The sequence below is a fragment of the Propithecus coquereli genome, unplaced genomic scaffold, assembly GCF_000956105.1.
Source record: "Propithecus coquereli isolate 6110/MARCELLA unplaced genomic scaffold, Pcoq_1.0 Scaffold98, whole genome shotgun sequence".
Lineage (NCBI taxonomy): Eukaryota > Metazoa > Chordata > Mammalia > Primates > Indriidae > Propithecus > Propithecus coquereli.
This window is the reverse complement of record NW_012156173.1, coordinates 3,878,816-3,900,349: the sequence shown is the minus strand read 5'-3', so window position 1 is coordinate 3,900,349 and position 21,534 is coordinate 3,878,816. Positions and strand designations below refer to the sequence as shown.

Genomic DNA, 21,534 nt, shown 5'->3' with positions numbered 1-21,534 from the left:
AAGGTTAGCAAAAAGAAAAGGACGTCCTCTTCCTTTTAATTCAGAGAACCTCTCAGGTGGAAAGAGTTTACGTCGTGGCACGTACTATCATACGATGACATTGATGTTAAGCTTCCTAAACCAACGTATTCATGGTTAGAGGCCATTCAACCTCCAAACCTTCTCTCTTTAGATTTCGGGTAATTTTGAAAAATACGGCAAATCCTTCAGTCTCTAACATATCATTTGGTATCTTAATCTATTAGAGCAAGAATTCCCATTTTTGGGAAACCCAATTTGATTTTGGAAGAAATTACTGGACACTGATTGTTATTTACCTTCTAGAAGTTATCTTACACAGCATTCTACACTAACTCTTTTAAAGTATAATTTAAGCTTTAGATTCCACTAATATTTATTGACACCTATTATGGTAAATACTGTGGTAGGCAGTTTTTACATACTTTGGAGTACTTAATTTTACCTTCAATACAGGCCTGTGAAGAAAGGGTATTCCCCGAATTTTACAAATGAAGACAATGAATCTCAGAGCGTTTAAGTGACTTGCTGAAATAGATGAAAACATCTCTTGTTTCTGAAATTCAGTGTTAGTCCCTAGTCCAAGACAAGGGTAGGTAGTCCAGTGTTGGATTTGATGGTAAATGTTAATTATTTTTAATTCAGTCCTCTCATTGAAGATACATCAGAAGTAAGAATGAATAGAAGTACTGTGTCATTATCCATCCATCAGGCTGTTAAATGAACCACTCTACATTTTTAGCAAGATAGAGACATAGCCTCTCTTTTTCTGAAGCTCTGCTTGGTAAGTGAGCATGTACTTTTTATAAGGCTGAGCTCCACGGTAAATAGAAGATGGAAGTGATAAGAAGAGAGTTTCTGATGTGCATGCACTTAAATAACTGAACTTGATTAAGAAAATATTGAATGTGTACAATGGTTAGAAGTCAAGTTCAGCTGAAATAACAAATACCAAAATAACAATGGCTTAAAAAAGTTACGAGTTTCTTTCTCTCTTTCTTAACAGCTGGAGTTGGGTAGTTCTGGGCACTCAGGGTCAGGCACCTGAAACCTATAATTTCCCCAGACCTTATTTTAGTCAGTACTTTAATATTGGTTTCTAGTCTATCATGATGACTATTTTAAAAAATTAAGATGCATTTTAAAATTTTATTATCCATTACTGATAGCCAATGGTCCCTTAAGAATAAGTAAAATGTACAAAATGCAGTCAGTTAAAGGGAGATCAGGTATAGAAAGGCCTTGGGTAATCTGCAGGCGGCATGAGCAGTTGCACCAGGGAAGCAGAACCACCATGAGTGATATGGCCGTGGAATTTCTTACAGGGACTGGACATCACACAATTGTGACAGAAGCTGAGAAAGCAAAGGGGTGGAAGAGGATGATTGGGGACGGGAGGAAGAAAAATTTAATAATCAGGGCGACAAAGGGAAGCTGGCGAAAAAGTCTATGGACGGCTGCTCTCCCTGCATTTGGTTATGGCCTAACGCCCCTGCAGGGCAGGAGGGAAGGCTAGACTCCAAGCAGAGGGAAGCAAAGACAACGGAACCCGCTAGGACAAACTGGTCTCCATGAGAAGAAACCGCAGCGCCCAGGCCTCTCAACCGCGTCACTCCAGTGAGGCAGGCCACCGGCAGAAAGGATGCTGCCTTCTCCAAGAGCTCTGACAAGGTGCCCGGCCTAGTACTTAGGGAAGTTGTAGGAGATCTGGCCAAACTTGCTCAGCCCCAGCCCAACAAGGGGAACCGGTGATGAACAAGGAGGTGCACAAGCTACCATGGTGGCTAAGGCCCTGCGCCAACCCCTCAAGCATAGAGCTGGTGTCACTTTGGCCTGCAGATTTTTCTTCCTGCCAACCCTAATCCAGAACTGCAGGGGGAAGGAGATTCTGGGAAATGTAGTTCCAGCTTAGCTAAGTGACACAGTACAAACCACCACAGTAATCAGCTCCGGACTAAGAGAGAATAAAATGAATGTGGAAAAAAATATTCAAAGGGTCAAGGGCTCTGAATTCAGTCTTCAATTGCTGTGATAGGCTTTTTAAAAGCAATTAAAATGCTGATTATTAAAATATATAATTAGCTTCCTTATCATCTACTTCTATAAAAAGAGCTGAGGTCATTTCATAAATGTCTCCTGGACTTTTGTTTCTTTAGCTATAAAACTGAAAAACACTCTTTTGCTAATGCATTAGAAAGGCTTTCATGTTTGTTTTCTCAGGAACTTTAAGTATCTGCCTCGAGCTGATGACTGTCACTTATCTCCAGTTCTATCTTCTCACATGAGTTCTGGTTCCTTTTTTTCCCAATGAGCACTAGACTTTTCCACTTTGATTCTTCACTGCCAGCCAAATACAACAAGCCCAGTGCTGAATTCTTTTTCCCCATTATTTCAAGGTCCTTTACCACTTCTCTCCCTTTTCTAGGTGGTGCTCACTCCTCTGGCCACTCAGGGCTGATGCCCTTGGGCTTTTCTCCAATTCAGTCAATCACCAAATGCTCTTGGATTTTCTCTCACAGATGGTTCCTGTGCTTATTGTTGCCTTCCTATTTCTGCCTTCCCAGTCTACCTACCCCTTGTGATCTCATTCCTACATTACTGGGAGACCCGTCCGGGTGGCCTTTGTCCTTTCCACATCCTCTGATGCCCCTCCGTCCTCCAGACTGGTGTCAACCTAAAATGAGTGGCAGAGACTGACTCTCCAAAGCAAAGAGTTCAGTCGGGAATACTGGGGAGTTGCAAACCCAGGATATGTGGGCTATGACAGTTCATTGGCATGTCTAGGGGGTTGGGACAAAAGAGAAGCTTTTAAAGACAAGAAGAAGAAGTCCACATAAGCTGTAACCAAAGGTTACAAAAACCAAAGGTTACAGGCGTTTGTTACAGGAGTTAGTGTTAGTTTATCGATCGAGACAGCCCTTTGTCAGGCAAGCCTCCTTGTGTAAACAGATTATCTGGAATACTGCAGTCTTGAGGGATTTCCTCAATAAGTCCTGTTACAGGCAAAACGTGTAGGAGGTGCAGAAATCTCTTGTGATAAGGCAGGTTTCAGACGTGTGTGAGAGAGCTCCTTCTTCCATGCCCTCCTGACTCCATTTTGTTAGGGTTTTGACATAAGTGACTCCATTTTGGTACTGGCCACTTTCACGCCAGTGTTCTTTAAATACTGTTTTCCCCATGTCATCCACATGCACAAATCTTCCATGCCTTCCTACTTCCTACCACATCATAGAGGTCGAATGCCTTTCAAGATGAAAAGGAGGGTAGAAATTATCTAGTCCAACTTTTTTTTATAGAAAAGAAATAATCTCCAAGAGATTGAGGTCACACAGATTTAGGTCTAGCGCCCCAGGCACCTGCAAGCTAATTCCATGTTTTTTTCTATTCCTATGTCACACATCTTCGAAGAAATAACTCTGTCCGGTTTTCAAGGCCCTCCATCATTTCACCCAACTCTCCAGGACATACGCACGACTCCAGGGACACTCTATACTTTGTAGTCTATGGAGTTGTGCTCTGGAGCCGCCATTCCTGTAGAAGTACATAGTGATTCCATGAAGAGAAAGGCACCCCCTGCATTGTGCAATGAGGCAATGCTTTACCTATCTGGGCTTCTTCGTTTCCCACTGCTCCACACCCCAGTAAATACAAAGCATTTCCCTCTCTACCCTATCCAAATTCTTCCTATCTTTGAAGCTTAATGAAAAGTTTTATTTCCTCCATGAATTTACTCCATTTCTTAGAAGTCTTTATTTGTATGAACTACTAGTGTGTTTCTAGTTCAGAGTAATTCAATTGTGGGCTACAAAGAGCCTAAATTTAAAATCAGGAAACCCACGTTCTAATTTCAGCTCTTCTACTTACTGGCTGTGTGACTTTTAAGTCATGTCTCTTCTCTAAGCAGTTTTTAATCTATGAAATGGGCGTAATAATACCTGTCCCTTCTCTCAGAGTACAGGCACACGTCGAATGAGCTAAAGCATGCGAGAAGGCTTTGGATGCTATAGAATACCATATAAATGTAAGTTACAGTGTGATAACACATCTAGTCCTTAGCAATAGTGTATTGCTTCTGTATGTTTGTTTTGGTTTTTTAGCCAGAATATAGTTACTAGATTATAAGCATTTTGCAGGAAGAAACATCTCATATTTTTTCTTTCTGTCCTTTAAAGTGAGCACTGCATAAGTCTGTTTAAAAATACATTTGTATTTCTAAGTGGGGAGGGGAAAAAGGACTTAAAAATACGATGCTGTCATAGGAAAGATCTCAAAGTGGGCTTCTTTACTTGTGTCAAGCTATCTAGTGGGCAGGCGAGGGACTGAGAAAGCTAGAAATACCAGGCTGCCAAGGAAGTTCCTGTTCCTGCCAGACACCATTATGAGGCTTTTTGCAGAACAATCTATCACTTGGACATGATTTTTTAAAATCTCTTTTTGCTTTTGCCTGTAAGAAAATATGCCAGAGATTTAGTAGTGTTCAGAAATAACTAGTAGGAGGCATTTAGGGCATTTCTTTGTTGAATTATAAATAGTTATTAGGGTATTTTGGACACAGAGTATCTAAAAGTAGTTTTGGATTTTTATTTTTTTTTTTTGGACACCTATGCTGTTTGCTACAACATGGAGAAGAGGGTCTTTTTGAGAACTTCTTAGACCAAAAGCAATGCTAGTGATGTGGAGAATCTCAGTGTTGGAGGTTTGGGTATAGGGAAAGGGGAATAACTCTTCCATCTTGTGGTTTGTCCAACTTATAATTGAAGTTCCGAGGATTGACCTGGGAGGCATCAGTCAGAGGCAGAAACCAAAATTACCCCCTCTCTGTCACTGTCATTTCACATCTGTGGCTTGGGGCTGTGGATTCTCCTAGTGTTTGTAGGAGAGATCTGAATAATTATCCTTTTTCTTCTTCTAAGAGTCAATCATTTATGTTCATATTCACCTTGCACTTTCTTTTTCTTTTCTACAGAAAAAATATCATAGTAATTCCATTTCAATCCTGAAAATTGTCTTTTAGGTCATTTGTATAAACTGTATAAACTAGTTGGAGTTTAAAAGAGACCATTAATAGGAGCAAGCTTTTCATAACAGACCTCGAGTGCATTATAAGACTTATTAACCTGATGTGATTATTTCTCAGGTATTTCATTTAGAGAGTTTATTGCTTGGATAACAAGCAAATCCTTTGTGTAAATAGAAGTATAAAGGAAGAAGTACTTGCTGTTCTAAAGTAAAATTGAAAGTAAGATTAAGCCATCCTTATTAGACCTTCTTAAATATGGATTGGCTTAGAACAACATTCCTTAATTGTGTTAGATCACAGCATGATTTTCTTCTGCCAGGAAAATGTTTCTATTCTTAGGTTACAGTGTGTGCCCTACATCATTTTACTTTCTGGTCCTCTGTTTCCCTAACTATTAATATAAAATGGTAGGGTTGCCCTAGAATCTAGAATTCAGGAGAGACATAAATTTTGTACCAAGTAATCTTACATGCTTCATTTTATGCATTTAAAATATTATTCTAAAGAGGAGTCCATAGGATTCACCAGTCTACTGAAGGGGTTCATGGCCCAAAAGAGGTTAAGAACCCCTGCCCTCCATTTCTCTGTAACTAATATTAAAACTCTTCTATCAAATAAAATTAGGATATACACTCCACTGCCATTACTAGAGACTTTTACTAAGCATCCTGCTGCCCATATCTTATCTTGCACTTCAAGATATGTTAAAAATCTTAACCTGACCCTCCACTGTGTTTCTGCAGTGGTCCTGGTCATTACTTTAGCTCCTTTTAATAACAGAGAATTTTTCCATTGTGGTTCAAGCTTCAGCAGCATAGAATCACAGATTCTTGACATCGTGAGGACATAGAGTCATGTGAAGATTTCTCTTCTCGTTCATGCCTCACAGATAAAGTCAAGATAAGCTAAAACCCAAGACATAATGTTATTATCTCATGAGTTCATGTGAGAGGCTACTGTGCAGAAACCCAGCCCTCCTTAAAACAGCCACTGTAACTCAGAAAAACATATGTGACTGTTTTTTTCACACTATTTATTAGAGCTTTTTAAACCCCAAACTTTATGTGTTCATAAGTTAATTAGTTAACCTCTTCTTCCATCTCATGATTAATATCTTTTCATTTTGATGAGGTGGAAGGAATTTTTTCCAAAGTCACATATCAAGCTAGGTAACGAGGCTGTGACTGTCACCCTTTGGCTACCTTTGTACTCACACATTCAAGTGGAACCTCAACAGGTGACACCAACTAACTTCCCCTGATCTCTTCCACAAACGCTGAAGACTCAAGTAGGCAGGAATTCCAGCAAGAAAGCATCTGGGAGTGACCAAGAAGAGAAGACGGAGGGAGGAAGGGATGGGGATTCATCAGTTCGCCCGCTCATCCAGCAAGTGTGTCTTGCTCACCCACAGCACACAGGCACAGTGCCCGGGGTTGGAGATCAGGAATGGACGAGAAAGATCCACACCTCACCCTCGTGCAGCTAGTGACGGGGACAATAAGATGCAAAAGAATGAACACCTGTGTAATACAATTTCAGGAGAGAGAAGTGTTCAAATTTAACTAGAAATAAGAGTGATAAAAAAATTAAGGAGGCTAAGTTAAAGAGCATGCTTGGAGGAGGGTTATTTCAGATATGATGGTCACGGAAGGCATTTCTGAGGTGGTGCGTGTGGGCCAAGGCTTGTAGGAAAAAAGCAGTGTGAAGATCTGAGAGGAGGGGGCCTCAAGCAGGGTTAACTGCGTGTCAGATGACCCTGAGTAGAACTGCAAGAAAGCTGTAGTGTTTGAATTTGGAACAGATTTGGCACCAGACTGCCTGGCCTTGAATCTTAGCCACACAATGTAGGACTTTGGGCAAGTCAATTAATCTCTTCAGGCTTTGGTTTTCTTATCTAAAAAAAATGGGACAGTAGCATCTACCTCACAGTATAGTTGTGGAGTTAAATGAAGCAGCCTGTGTAAAGTGTCCCTAGTTCAGTGCCTGGTGTGCAGTGTGGACTCAGTACACTTAGTCATTATTGTTATTAAGTGTCTGGTTGTGGTATAGACATGAGGTGAATAGTCCTGATAAAGCCAGCACTGACCTCATCAGACACTTCGCTTAAGCCGCTCTGGGACACACAGGAAGTGCTTCAAGCCCTATGTTGATTTATGATGCCATGACCATTCTTCCTTCCCTCTATATGCCAATCCAGCTGTGTCAAGACCACAGAGACTAGATTTGTGGCTTTGGAAAGTATGGTTTAATCCTGGGTGACCTGCAGTCAAGAGCACTTTCTAGGAAACCAGACAGGTTTTACAAAAAATCATGAAGCTTTGAAAGGTGAAAGGTGAAAGGTGTGGTTTAGGCTGAGACACACCCAAATGTCCACTCTTCTATGAATAAGTTAGTGCAACTAATCTAGACTATATGTCCTATGTGAACATAAACTCTGCCGTGTTCACTGTGGCTTCCCCGACACTCACATAGGGGCTGGCCTACAATAGGGGTGCAATAAATATTCATTGGATGAATCAAAAAATTCTTTCTAGAACTCTCTCAGCTTCTATGATTGAGGGGAAGCTCTCTAGTCTGGGGCTGATATATCCTGCTCTCCTCTGGTACGAATCTGACCCAGTATCTGGGGTACAAAAGGTGAATGTGGTTTTTCTGGAACCCTGTACACATTTTGCCAAAAATTATATATTCTTCAATATTTGATAACTAAGGAAGGTTTGCGTTTTATGTTTACTAAAATTAAAGCCATTTAAAAAAATTTATGGGGTTAGATAAAATGTTCATTTCTGAGTTTTCCCATTTTTTTCTTGAAATATGAGACCCGGCCTCCCTGAAAAAAAATTGAGATTAGCCATACCATGGGAGAATTATTCCTATGTTGGTTTAATAATGGAATGTATTTAAACTCCCTACAAAAAAGATTTGAGGCAATTCCTTCACGTTGTCCTAAGAGAAATACGTGAAAATCTAAACCTGGAATTTTGGAGGGTGTGTTTTTGCTTACCTAATTAGCATTAGAGTTTATAGAAATATTTCCATGGATTAGTTTAGGCTTAAGAATTAGTTAGGCTTAAGATTTATTGTGATAAATCCCTCAGATATGAATGGACAATCCAAAGTTAATAATAGTAATAAAAGATCTTTGTGGACAAATCACATTATAAGCTACAAGTAATCAAACTGACAATAACTGTAAAAGGGCTGAGATTTTTACCCCATTTGCAAGCTAACAAGGTAGCCCGTTGCAGTTTCATGGATGATGACAAAAGACACGAGACTCTTTGGTCAGAGACAATGGGAAGTTCCCAATTTAGGGAACCCAAATCTTTTATAATAGTAAGCCAGGCTGATTTCTTCCCTGGAGGGAGATGTTATCTTTATTGAGAAATAAATAAATTTGCCTTTAGCTCCAGAGGGAGACACTTATTTCTATCTACCAAGGCTGTTTGTTGCACAAACATCTTTGAAAAGACAGCCTGGCACAAAGACTGTGCCTTTTCTCACAAGACATGGAGAAACGTGAGAGACCCATGGAGAACTGTCTCCCAACCCAACTATCCTAAAACTCAAATATCTCCTTTTCTGTTCTAAACGAGAAAGTAGAATTTTTAAAAATTCAAAGACTGTAGAGCCTAGCTTTTCATTTTGTTTCATTTTATGGAGTTGAACCAGCCTTTTGAAGGGTGAGCATCAGTTGGAAGCATAAGCGTGATCTGCCATAACATTTAAATTTAAACAAATAACTCTGGCTGTTCAAAAAGAATTTGTTCATGAGATGTTTTCACAGCTAAGGATTATGACAACTCCAGGGATACAGAACAGCAGGTTCTAATTTGGAAGTTTACTGAACTGCTTCACTACAAGACAAGCCAGGTTGAAGACAAAGAGGCTTACTTTCCAGAAGCACATTAGGTGTTTCAAAAAAGAGATTTCGATATTTTTCATATTTCCTCTGACGCTTCAGGACCCTAACATTCAGAACCATCACAGTCAAAGGCTTTTTAGGTGATCATCTTCCTTTTCTACCATTCTTATGGGATAATTACATACCTTTAGAGAAAAAGCATATTGCATATATCATTATTCTTTAAACAGGAGACTTTTACTATGTAGCCATTATACCATAATATTCACATAATCACACAATGGGTTTATGTTAAAAGTGTGTCTACCTAAGATTTTTCAGATCTTTTCTTTTAAATCTTAGGTTTCAGTTATCAGCAATATTCACACAAACACTGCTCCTTTTCCCCAGTTAATTAAGTTAAAGGTCATTTGGATTGATTGAAATGGTAAATTATTTGGTTATCTGGTGTTAGCCATTAAAATAATACAAAGTGTATGAAAAACTGTATCCACATGGTTTTATAATAACTTTGTATCCAAAAACTGGAGGAAAAACTTAAAGAAATATGTACACTTAGCGAATTAAATCCCATTTTCCTCTTGGGAGTTAGATGTTGCAGCAGTAGTCCCCAACAGAACCCAGGAGTTTAAAACTGCATTTTTGTAGCATGAGCACTGCTAAACACAATGAAATGACACCATCAATTCCGTCACCATCAGCAACTGCTCACAGAATACATCAGTGTTTAACTTACCTCTCAGGTTAGTACTCTAATTATAGCTCTATGTTCTTGAAAATTATAAATAATAATAAATAATAAAAGACATTAAAGAGACAGACTAAGGTTTTAACACTGTCTTAATAAACACAAGTATTCATTTGTTACTTTATTGTTATCCAGAACACAGTGTTAAGAATTTTTCCAAGGAACATTTACAACATTAAAAACTATAATACTTTCCTAAATGAATCATTGATAATGAAAAAAGTACAACATAAAATATTACACCTGAAGCTATGACATAGTTCAAACTATAAAAAACTAATTTTATCTTGTCTTTCCTTTTTGGTTTTGCATTTTGAACACTAGTTTAGTGTTCTGCAAATTGGGGTATGCATACTCTAGGGAGTTAACTTTCCAAAAAGTACTCCTTCAATGATAATGCAAAGGAAATCGATTTCCAGAGCTTCAAGATAAAAAAAAAAATCTGTTTTAAAAAATTTTTCCTCTCCATCTCCCCAGTTACAACTGCTCTCCCACTTAAAAGAAAGCACATTTATTACCCATCTAAAATCTTATTTTGATACATGTCTCAAATTGCAAAAACCTAAGAACACCAATCAAAAAAACAATTGGAAATATTAGTGTAGGTGTTGAAAAATGACTCTAATGACTATAATTGTTTTTCATAAATCAAGATATTTCCAATAATTTGCTTTCAACAAAAAATAATGGATCACCTAATTGTTATCACTGACATACCATTACAAGCAACTTTTGTTGTTAATTCAAAGAATTAAGTGACACTGATATCATGAAATGTCTTCTACTGTTCATATATTTTAATTATTCTTAAGGACAATATATTTTATCTATTTAAAAAGTAGAAATGTATCATGTTATGCTTGAAATAAGTGACATTCAGCCACAGATACATAAGAAAAGCCTCCCCATCCATCTCATTAAGAGAGCTATTTCCAACAAATTTTCACTTTTCATATTTAATAATTATTTTTTCAATGCTCTGTATGGACACCTGAAAAAATAATTATTTCTAAAATTTATAAAATGTCTCCATAATTTTAATCCATTTTGTATTAATTTTTATGTTAATAACTTAATTCAAGAAAGTTCTTAGAAGATGTTAGAGTAAATAAAAATCACCTTAAAATTGCAATTTAAGGTCATTTTTTTCAGATATGTATGATGGGGTGATCAATAAAAGATTTTCAAGCTTAAAAATGCATTACAGTAGAATAAAATACTAAGTTCAAATGAAACAGAAACAAGGTAACATTTGTAAATACCTTGTTCTTATTATTAATAAATATATTTTTACATGCATGATAATTGGTATCATATAGGTATAATATTTGAATTCCATCAGCAACATTTAAAAGAGTAATATAACTATTTTAAATGCTAAGAGTTTAAATACAATAGAAATTGTATTCTTTGCTATTATTGAAATTTATGGTAAAAAAAAGTTAAATGTCAGCTTATAAATGAAAGAAAATACTCAGTTTTTCTAATTACTTAGTTATTAAAATTACATGAAAGGCTACATGAACAAGAAAGCTTGAAGACCACTGCCATAGTTCTTTCTTATTCCCAATTGGTACCTGCTCACAAAAGGTTTCCATTTTTAACTCTGGCAATCTTTATGAAGGGTTACTTCATTTAGTCCAATTTCCCCTTATATATTTTTTTTTGAAAAATCATTTCAGTTGGATTTGACTAGAAATCATTAGGACAGAAAGAATGGAGAACAACAAGGCTTTATTTCATTGCCTTTCTTTTAGTTTGTAATTTAACTAATCCAAGACAAATTCTTGAATAAAGTATTTCTTTTACAAAAGGCCGTGAGTGGGCACAACTCAGGGAGACCGAGATAAGTGTGAATACAAAAAAGAAAAAGAACTTAAAGCTACCACATCATTGCCGATGTTGGAGATGGTAGCCTATAGTGGAGTCTATTTATATTTTAAAGAACATAATTTTTCCACTTAGGGAACTTAAGAGGCCAGAATGTAAACATCTGGTTGGAAGGGATGGGCACAGTCCTCAAACGCACATTTTAAGTACTCCTTTGCAGTGAGAGAGGTAGGTGCACTGCATGCTGCTTGCAAAGGCAATAAAAACCTAGAATTTGGCTTCACTCCTAGGAAGTGTGGATCCTTGGCAAATCAAGTTGTTGAAAACTCTGCAGCCTCATGTGGAACTTCCTCCAGAGTTGCTAGGAGTTCTCCGACAGACTTTAAAGGCCTCTATGAACCTTTCAAACCCTGAGCTATCTATCATGCCAGGTAATTCAGGAAGACCTCAAGCCAAACAAAAAGTGTGGCTGAAGAATTTCGGAGTTTAAATCTGAAAACATGGGGTGGTGGGGGTGGTTAATGACAGTTTCTGTGGGGAAAAACTGGAGCAGTGGCCAGAAATAAGTGGGAGGGAGGAAATAAATATGCATGATAACTTATATGTGGTAAGGCTGTCATTTCCACTGAGTACCCCCTTTCATCCAAGTCCCCGTCCTCCACTGAACACAGACAGACTTCAACATATTTGTCCTTCATGGTCTTTTTATGACACTCTGTGTAGCCATAAACACTCTGTGATTTCATCTGGATCAGGCAAGTTCTAGTGGGCAGCCCTGATGATTTAATACCATGAGAAATATGAGTTCCAAATCTATGAACAGTCACCACTCCCCCATCCCCTGCAAGTCCAAAATTTCCTCAATCTTTGCAGTATAGAGAAGACCTTAAAGACACAGAGACTCAGACATTTACAGGGGTACAATTGCAGAGGTAGTGCTGGAATGACAGGGTTGAAGGTGGAATGACAGGAGTCAAGGAGAATTCTTTCAGGCCTGCTGAAGTGCGTGGCTGTGCTAGCTGTGGAAGGGTTCACTGTATCTCTGTTATGAGAGCTCCATGGCTTGCTCACAAGCAAATAGGACAATGCATCCCCTGCTGGCCTATCCTCAGAGTAAGGAGTAAAGAGAATGACCAGAGGGAGCCACCACTTCTTTGCTGTGACAGTGAAAGGGAGCCCTCTCCTGTGGCAAGAACTTAATTTTCCTTGGGGAGAAATTGGGCCATTTCATTGGGAAAAAATTCAGTGATTTTAAGAAAACTTCCACCTGATATAAATATCAACATATTAAATCTCCATGTAGTGGTTTATACCTCTATGCTCTTTGCTTATGAGCTGAAACTGAGTTCTTTCATTGCCTCTGCTTTGGGCATTCACAACATCTTTCCAGAGAACATGGAGGCCGGTGCTTACACGGTCTTGCTCCTCAGTCTGCCCTCAGGGAAGGAAACACTCTTCCCCTTTCAGTAAATTCCATCTTGCTGCACATGCCATCTTCAGATTTTTATTTTACTCTCTCTTTATCTGAAAATCTGTGATTTTATAGTTCTGAAATCATTGTTGAAATAATATTTTCCTTTGTTTTTTTAACTTCACAGGCTCCATATTGGGAGGTTGAACCATCCTTGTCAAAACACTTGTCAATGGCTGCAACACCCAGTTTGTCAATATTAGATAAACCAAGGCATCAGTTCCTGAATTCCTTCCATTAGATCAGAAAAGAAGTAAAAGCTGACCAGCCTGAGCAAGAGTGAGACCCCGTCTCTACTAAAAATAATAAGATTAGCTGGATGTCGTGGCATGTACCTATAGTCCCAGCTACTCCGGAGGATGAGGCAGGATGATTGCTCGAGCCCAGGAGTTGGAGGTTGCAATGAGCTATGATGATGCCACTGCACTCTACCCGGGAGACACAGAGACTCTTGTCTCAAAAAAAAAAAAACAAACGAAAAACAAAAAACCCCCAAAGAAGTAGAAGCGTTAAGCAATGATACAGTTATTTTTGGAAACGTCAGATGCAGGACTTGCCTGACAAGTTTTCATTGGAACAGAGACTGACAGCCGTCTCTTTTTCTTCCTTCCTTCCTTCCTTCCTTCCTTCCTCCCTCCCTTCCTTCCTTCCTTCCTTCCTTTCTCCCTCCCTTCCTTCCTTCCTTTCTCCCTCCCTTCCTTCCTTCCTTCCTTCCTTCCTTCTTCTTTCTTTCTTTTTTTGAGACAGAATCTCATTCTGTTGCTCCAGGCAGAGTGCAGTGGTGTCATCATAGCTCACAGCAGCCTCAAACTCCTGGGCTCAAGCAATTCTCCTGCCTCAGCCTCTGGAGTAGCTGGGACTACAGGTACCTGCCATGATGCCTGGCTACTTTTTTTCTATTTTGAGTAGAGACAGGATCTTGCTCTTGCTCAGGCTGGTCTCTTTTTCAATATTCAGTTCACTGCCCACTGACTGGTTAAACAGCCCGAGGTCTTGGCTCAGCTGCTGCAGTGAATCTAGGCAGGCTGGGCTTGCACCGTGGATCCTGGATTTTTCTAGGCAAGCTCCCAGCAGTTCAGACTGAGCACTTGTAATTAGAGCTTTGTGTAACTGTCCTATCTTCTTATTGAGGAAACTCACCACTTTCTGTAACAACAGGATTAACTCGTTCTCATCTGAGGCCCGTGTGGCTCTAACGAGCTCAGCAATGATTCTCCCAACACCCCACCAAATAATTCCAAGAGGCCACCGTGATGAAAGGCGGGGAGGGTAAGAAGGGGATTTGAGAGGTGTTGAGGTGGGGGTGGAAGGTGGATCAGGAAAACATGAGCTAACTTCTCTACTGAAGGAAAATGAAAGGATACCTTTCCCCCTCCTCCTATGGCTACTAGATCAAAAGATCATAAGGGACTCTCAGCTCCATCTGACCGTGTCAAAGGCCCATGGCAGGAAGGGGAATTGGGGGGTTGGTCTATGGCATAGATTATTTAGTTTAAAAATGGGATTTGTATAATTTTTTCTTGTGTTTGCCTAAGGACAGGTCTTCATTACAAAGGCTTCACCAGAATTACACAGATATCATTCTACTGAGAGCTGGGCCTCAGTCACGCAAGGGTTGAGACAGGGTTGCCCGAGCACTAAACTTGTCTTCTTAAGAGAAGAGTGATTCCACCAAGGATTTAATCTGCAAGAACCTAGTGGAGGCCTCTTGGGGTGGAGAAGGGTGGGAGCAGGGAGGTGAGGCGAGAGGGTGGGACATTTGGAATTCAATTTTTGAATTCCCCATTAATTAGAATAATTTATTATTATATGTTGCTTTTGTCTTCCATGCCTTAAAGGTAACCCTGTATAGATTCACTTGGAGAAGATAATCAAGAAAAACAATATTTTTCCAGTCTTCTTCTACACTTCAATTTATTTTTTCTTATTTTAAAACAGCAAGTTTACTCCATGGAGATAGTCTTTCTGTAGAGTGTGATCCTTTCACGAAGGGCAAATTATTAAGTTAGAGGCACAGCTGACTTCTTGGTTACGACATAGGCAGCCCAAGTGGTTGCTGGCCAGAGGGGCCAGTGTCTCCTTCCCATTCCCTCTTCTGGGCTAGGATTAGGTCGTTGGTTGGTATATCAACGATGGCTTTCCAAATTAGTCAGCAGGGCTGCGGCAGGTCCTAAGTCCTTCTTTCCACAGAATCAAAAGCGCTTACACTTCACATTTATTTATTAATTAAAAAATATTTATTGAGCCATTATCAAGAGGGCACAGTGATTAGAAAACATGAGTTCCAGAGAATGACTGCCACGGAGAATGCCACCTTTGTCACTTATGAGCGCTGTGACCTTGGCAAGTTGTGACTCTTCTAAGCTCAGTTTCTTCTTCTATGAATGAGGGACAGTAATAGTTCCTACCTTGTAGGGCTTTGTAAGGATCCAGTAAGAGAATGTTGTAAAGATGTTTGTGAAGTCAGCCTGCAGTAAGAACTCGTAGCTGTTTTATCAGGCAAACTGGGTTTGACAGGCTGTGAGCAGAAGACAAGTTAATTTGTTCCTCTACTGCCCTTCCTAATCCCATCAGTAATGTTCCCTGTCACTCTCGGATAACAAAAAGTCCTCAGATCAATTTTGGTGCCAAGAAGACTCTCCTTCCAGAAATTCAAATATCTAGTCTGGTACCATAATCAAATCTTGGAGCTCTATTTAATTTAGAACTTCTCTCCACTCAGCTTGCTTCAGGCTAGAAACCCAAGTGGAAGAAGAAAGAGTAGCTGGCTTCCTGTCCCCGCCCCAGGTCATTAGCTGTGATTTCTGACTTCTCCAAGGTCAGGGGGAAAGGAAGTTACAGGACAGGGCACAGTCCTGTGGCGGGCACAGCCGGCTCTGGCTCTGAGGCTCCCGTGCTTGGCAGTTGCCCAAAGCTCATTTTCTTCTTGCTACCAGGCAGGTAGCTCCAACCACTGCCCCGGCTGTTGGCATCTCTCAGGCTGGTGTCAGATACCAGGACTCCATGGCCCTCCCCCTACGCGTGGGGACCTTGGTCAGGCTCTCCTAGTGTTTCCCCTGAATCCTTTCTCCCTGGGCTGGAGGTGCGGAGGAAGCACATCCCTTTTCTCCCATCCCAGTACTAACCAGGCCTGACCCTGCTTAGCTTCCAAGATCAGACGAGATCAGGTGTGTTCAGGGTAGTGTGGCGGTAGACAGCTCATCTGTCTTCTGTCCTATCCTGCTGAGGTGGGAAATGGCCCTGCTCTCCAGCCGCAAGTCCAGGCGGAATGAGGCGGAGAGAGATCAGAGTGTGGCCCTCAGATTCAAAGCGTTTTTGCTAATTTGGCTGTTCCCCACCCACTCTCCCCTTTCTTCCAGTGCCCTGGCTGGTGCTCAGCGAGATCTTTCCTGGTGGCATTAGAGGACGAGCCATGGCTTTAACTTCTAGCATGAACTGGGGCATCAATCTCCTCATCTCTCTGACATTTTTGACTGTAACCGGTAAGATCTCTTTGTTTTCCTCTAATGTCTTTTGTCCTCATAGGGAAGCACACCCACGGAGAAACCATTTCACTGCGGAAGGTTTCAAACACACTCAGAAGGGAGGAAGATGGCCGCGCCCCTGATGTGCCAGTGACTGAACCCGAGCAGTTCTCGACCTTAATTTATTTACAACCCCACCTACTCTGCCCTCTACCAAATTGTTTTGCGTCATATCCCACACGTAATATCACTTTGTCTATAAAATTTCAGGGTGGACCTTTAAAAGATAAGACATTTAAACAAATATAACACAGTATCATTATCACACCTAAAATATTCTTAATCATCCCTTAGTATCAAATATCCAGTCTGTGTTCACATTCTTCCAATTGTCTCATAATTATTTTTTATACGTTGTTTGAATCACAGCCCAAATACATAATTTACAATTGATTGACATGTCTCATAATTGGTAGGCTTCATCTCCGTTCCCCCCCGCCACCCCCACCCCACCTTATATTTTTAGTGAAATTAAAAATAATTTGCTTCATACAATTTTCCAGTCTGGATTTTGTTGATTGTAGTCAGGTTACATGTCCTTTGTGTTTCCTGTAAATGGCTGTTTAGATCCGGGTAGGGGCTTGAGGAGACTTCGATTTTGTTTGCTGGCAAACTCCTTTGCAGGTGATGGAGGTGTGTGCCGCCATCAGGGGGTGCGTCGGGTCTGGCTGCCTCCCACTTTGCCATGGTGGCCTCCTTTGATGATCGTTTCTCAGACCCAGCACTTTCATTATGTCACTCCTTCTAAATTTTCATCTGAAATACCTCCCCAGAGAGAAATTTCTTCTCCTTAGCTGTTTGGCTCCCCTGAAGTGTGGATCATATAAGAAAGGCAAGATAAGTGCTTGAAACTTTCTCTTTACTTTCTAGTCTTCAAAATGTTAAAGTGGTTCTCTAGCATCCTCCAAAGTTGGCCAGTGAGTTGGGTTTTCTTTATTTCACATAAATATGAGGGACATGCATCATGATTACAATCTACAAAATCCAGACTGTGGAAAATTCTATGAAACAAATGACCCAGTTCCTTCATTCATATATATATATATTCTTCATATATTTAATTTTGGAATGTAGATGTGTACTCAAACAAATGTGCATAAATACACCCACACACATATATGCACATATATACATATATACACACATACACATACATATGTATATTTAGTACACTTACTTTTGGAAATTAACTTTTGGAGTTGCTAATTAAGCATGGTTTGGGTTTTTATATAAAATTTTCAAATGTTTATGTCCTACGTATTTAGAAACAGCCCAAGATTGAAGGAAGCAATGGTCATTAGCATTGTCCATACCTCTCTTACTCAGATCACACACATAGACATGTGCCTTTCCTCTTCTCTCTCTCTCTCTCTCTCACACACACACACACACACACACACCCTCCATCTGCTGTTTGGCATGGAGAAAGAGATATAAAAGAATGGAAATGATGAGGGATGAAAAAAAGATGACACAAATCTCTGGGAAGGCCAGCTAATATATTGGATGAGCTCATGAAAATTCAGAAATTCTTCTGCATGGGCTTCTAGAACAAATGTTAGGAAAACAGATCCACTAAAAAAAAAAAAAAAGCTTGGAATGATCTAAAAATATTTAGATGACATTTAATTGGAATGCTTGACATTTTCTACTTATTTTCAAAGATCGATTTTCCAAGTGTGGGATAGAGAGACCTAAAAGATGTGAGGTTCTACTTGGCAGCGAGCCCTTGGATACCAATATTTTAATGCAATTTCAGCTGTATCAATAAAAGCAGACTGTTCCAGATAGACAGATGTCCTCTGCAGTGGTCATGAAACAGCTGCAGTATTGTGTTCAGCTCTGAGCAGAATATTTTGAGAGGGTTGTTTAAAGATTGCAGTGTTCACCGAAGGAGGGCAGTAACCTGTGCTCTGTGAAGAATGGTTGGGACAGTTCATAATGTTTGATCAGACAAGAGGATACTCAGAGAAGGGATGAGGTACATCCAAATATTTCAATGGCTGTCATGGAGAAGAGGTGGGGAGAGCTGATTTGATGTGTGTCAAGGACAAAGCAGAACCTCGGAAAGGCAGATTTGGGATCTAAGTAAAAAATAACTTTTTAACTGATAGAGCTGTCTCACAAGGCAGTGAGAGACTTTAAGAAGTGGTGAGCTCCCTGTGACTGAAAGTGCTCACACAGAACTGGGGACAAGTTTGATGAGATGACCTTTAGGAGTTTTTACAATTTCTATCTTCTGGTTTTATGCTTCAGAGAGAAAAGAAGGCCCAATTCTACACACACTTTATTAAGCAATCAGTTGAGCAAAACCCTGTGCCAGCAGCAAGAAAAGCAGAGAGAGATGGGAGTTTAATTAAAATTGCCAGAAGAACTGCAGAGCTGTTCCTTCTTCCTGCTTCTCTGCACCTCATCACAATCCACTGACAAGTAGTCACTATGCTTCGATCCATCCACAATGCATTTACAAACACTGCCTCAGTACACAACTGCTCAGTTTTCCTGCCTGACCAGCTGTGATTTGTGGTGGCAGTTGTTAAGGGCTATTTGCAAATATTGCTTGCAGTTGCTTTGAGCCTATGTTCAAAAAGAGCCAGCTTCTTTCTCACACTCCCTGCCACACTGCACCTTCTGCAGCTAATGCAGGGGCTGGCACAATGCAAATGGCAGACTCAAGAGCATTGAAGGCCACTGCTTGCCAGTTCGTGTACCTTGATCTTGGTTTGTGACTACAGAGGGACTGTATTTTTGGCCAGAGGTAGTCAGAGGAAAAACTAAGCTGACAGGTGAGATCCATCAGAATCTTGAAGATCCTGCTTCTTGATGATGCATCTTGGCAGGTCGATGCCTTTCATTGGACCCGCGATCACTTTTTTCTCTGATCCCAGGAAGAAGCCCTACAAACACAATGCCAGCTATTAAGAATGATGAAATATTGCCAACAGGAAATGATATATTCAAATCGGAGTAAGGAAGGGTGAGCTCATTCCAAGAAAAGTCCATCTGTACAAATATGTCATTAAAAATGTCCCCCAAATAGAAACCGAACTGCTACAGTGGTGATTCCCAAGAGGGAAATTGTGGAGGGTTCTGCATTATGTGTTTTGTGTTGTTTGAGACTCTCTTTTGCAGTGAGCATGTGCTTTTTTATGTTAATAGAGACACATTGCCATTTTGAAAAAGTCACGCCCACCAAGAAGATAGCATTGGGTTTAAATTGTGATACTTTCAAGACTGCTACTTACTTTACCAGAGAAAGCTGAGGTAGTTTGTAAAAATAAATCTTTCAGAGCTTGCTACATTTTAATCTTTGTGATTCCTACTTTCCTAGACACTACTGCCATGTCTGAAAATACATAAAGCTTTACATATGCCCTAAGAAGCGGTTGTTCACAAATGGGATCAAAGCAACACAAAACACATTTCTAATCGATTTCTTTTGTTCTTTATAGATCTTATTGGCCTGCCCTGGGTGTGCTTTATGTATACAATCATGAGTTTAGCATCCCTGGTTTTTGTTATTGTGTTTATACCTGAGACAAAGGGATGTTCTTTGGAACAGATATCAATGGAGCTGGCAAAAGCGTAAGTATTCTGTGCGTTGGTTTCTCAACAATACTCCTTGGTCAAAAGTGCAGCTGTTACATACAGCTAAGTAATATCTGAAATTATTTTAGGATATTCCCTTTGGTGCATATCTCAAAATGCATATCCCAACCTTTTTGGCACCAGGGACCAGTTTCATGAAAGACAATTTTTCTGTGGACCAGGTTGTGGGGTGGGGGAGGAGGCGGAGCTCAGACAGTGATGGGAGCGATGGGGAGCTCCTGTAAACACAGGTGAAGCTTCCCTTGCTCGCCTGCCGGCCCAGGGGTTGGGGACCACAGTCTCAATGCATAATTCTGATTTCCTTGCCTTGTCTTTAATTTGGGTGATTCAGCTAAAGAAGTTGAATAACCATTGCTTTCCAAAAAGTGAACTTTCTTTTTTTTTTTTGAGACAGTCTCTCTCTGTTGCCTGGGCTACAGTGCGGTGGCATCATCACAGCTCGCTGCAACCTCAAACTCCTGTGCTCACATGATTCTCTTGCCTCAGGCTTCGGAGTAGCTGGGACTACAGGCATGTGCCACCATGCCTGGCTAATTTTTCTATTTTTTGTAGAGACCGGATCTTGCTTTTGCTCAGTCTGGTCTTGACCACCTGGCCTCAAGCAATCCTCCCGCCTCAGCCTCCCAGAGTGCTAGGATTACAGGCATGAGCCTCTGCGGATGGCCCAAACTTTCAAAGCTCTGTTTAGTAACCGTCGCAGAACCTCTTCCATCTCTCTGGGTCCCCCACACAAGAGATTTCTTTGGGGTTTTGAGTAGGTCCTGGGACACCCTGGGCTAGGACCTTGGGCCTCAGCTCTTCCGTGTCTATCAGACTTATAGGTCTGTGAGCCCTAAAACCTTGCTAAAGCTAAGATTAGCAGAAAAATTCTTAGGCTTAACCATCTACAGTTGTTCTAAATATTGCATGTTCAAGGTAATGTTAAGAAAGATAAAGTTTCTTATATGAATAGACATTTAGAAAACTAGTTAAATAAATTTCACATGGAGAGGTGTTTAAACAAATGTAACTTAAAAGTGAAACAATTTAACTTAGAGTTGGGCCCTGAAAACTCCTTTTTCTTTTAGTAGATTTAACTGCCAAAGCCGTGGCCTGGGGGAAGAGGTGACACAAGGGGCTAGGAATGAAGGAGAACTTGTTACTCTTCCTAGGATTAAATCATTTCACTGAGAAATGTAGGGATACTTGTTCTTGAGTTTTAATATAATGGGAGCAAACTACATTTTTACAGTTTGTGGTTTTCTTTTAAAAATACTTTCAAAACACTGGAGAGAAATGTATGATAACAGATACTGTGGGCATAGTGATTCTTTGGCTTTTATCTGAAGGAAAAGTAAAGCTGACAGGTGAATTGATGGTAGGCATATGTGTGCATCTATATTTACGTTGGCCAAATTGTTAATCCTGGTAGGGAGTGTAATAAGTACATATAAAATATAATATTTATTT

General features: G+C 40.1%; 1 protein-coding gene across 1 annotated transcript in view; it reads left to right on the top strand.

Annotated features, from left to right (window-relative positions):
* SLC2A12 (solute carrier family 2 (facilitated glucose transporter), member 12) overlaps positions 1-21,534 on the top strand; it is a 52,517-nt gene that overhangs the window by 21,741 nt on the left and 9,242 nt on the right. The window contains exons 3-4 of the mRNA XM_012665191.1: positions 16,312-16,434; positions 19,929-20,061. Of these exons, the coding sequence (XP_012520645.1) occupies positions 16,312-16,434; positions 19,929-20,061 (256 nt within the window). The remainder of the gene's footprint in view (positions 1-16,311; positions 16,435-19,928; positions 20,062-21,534) is intronic.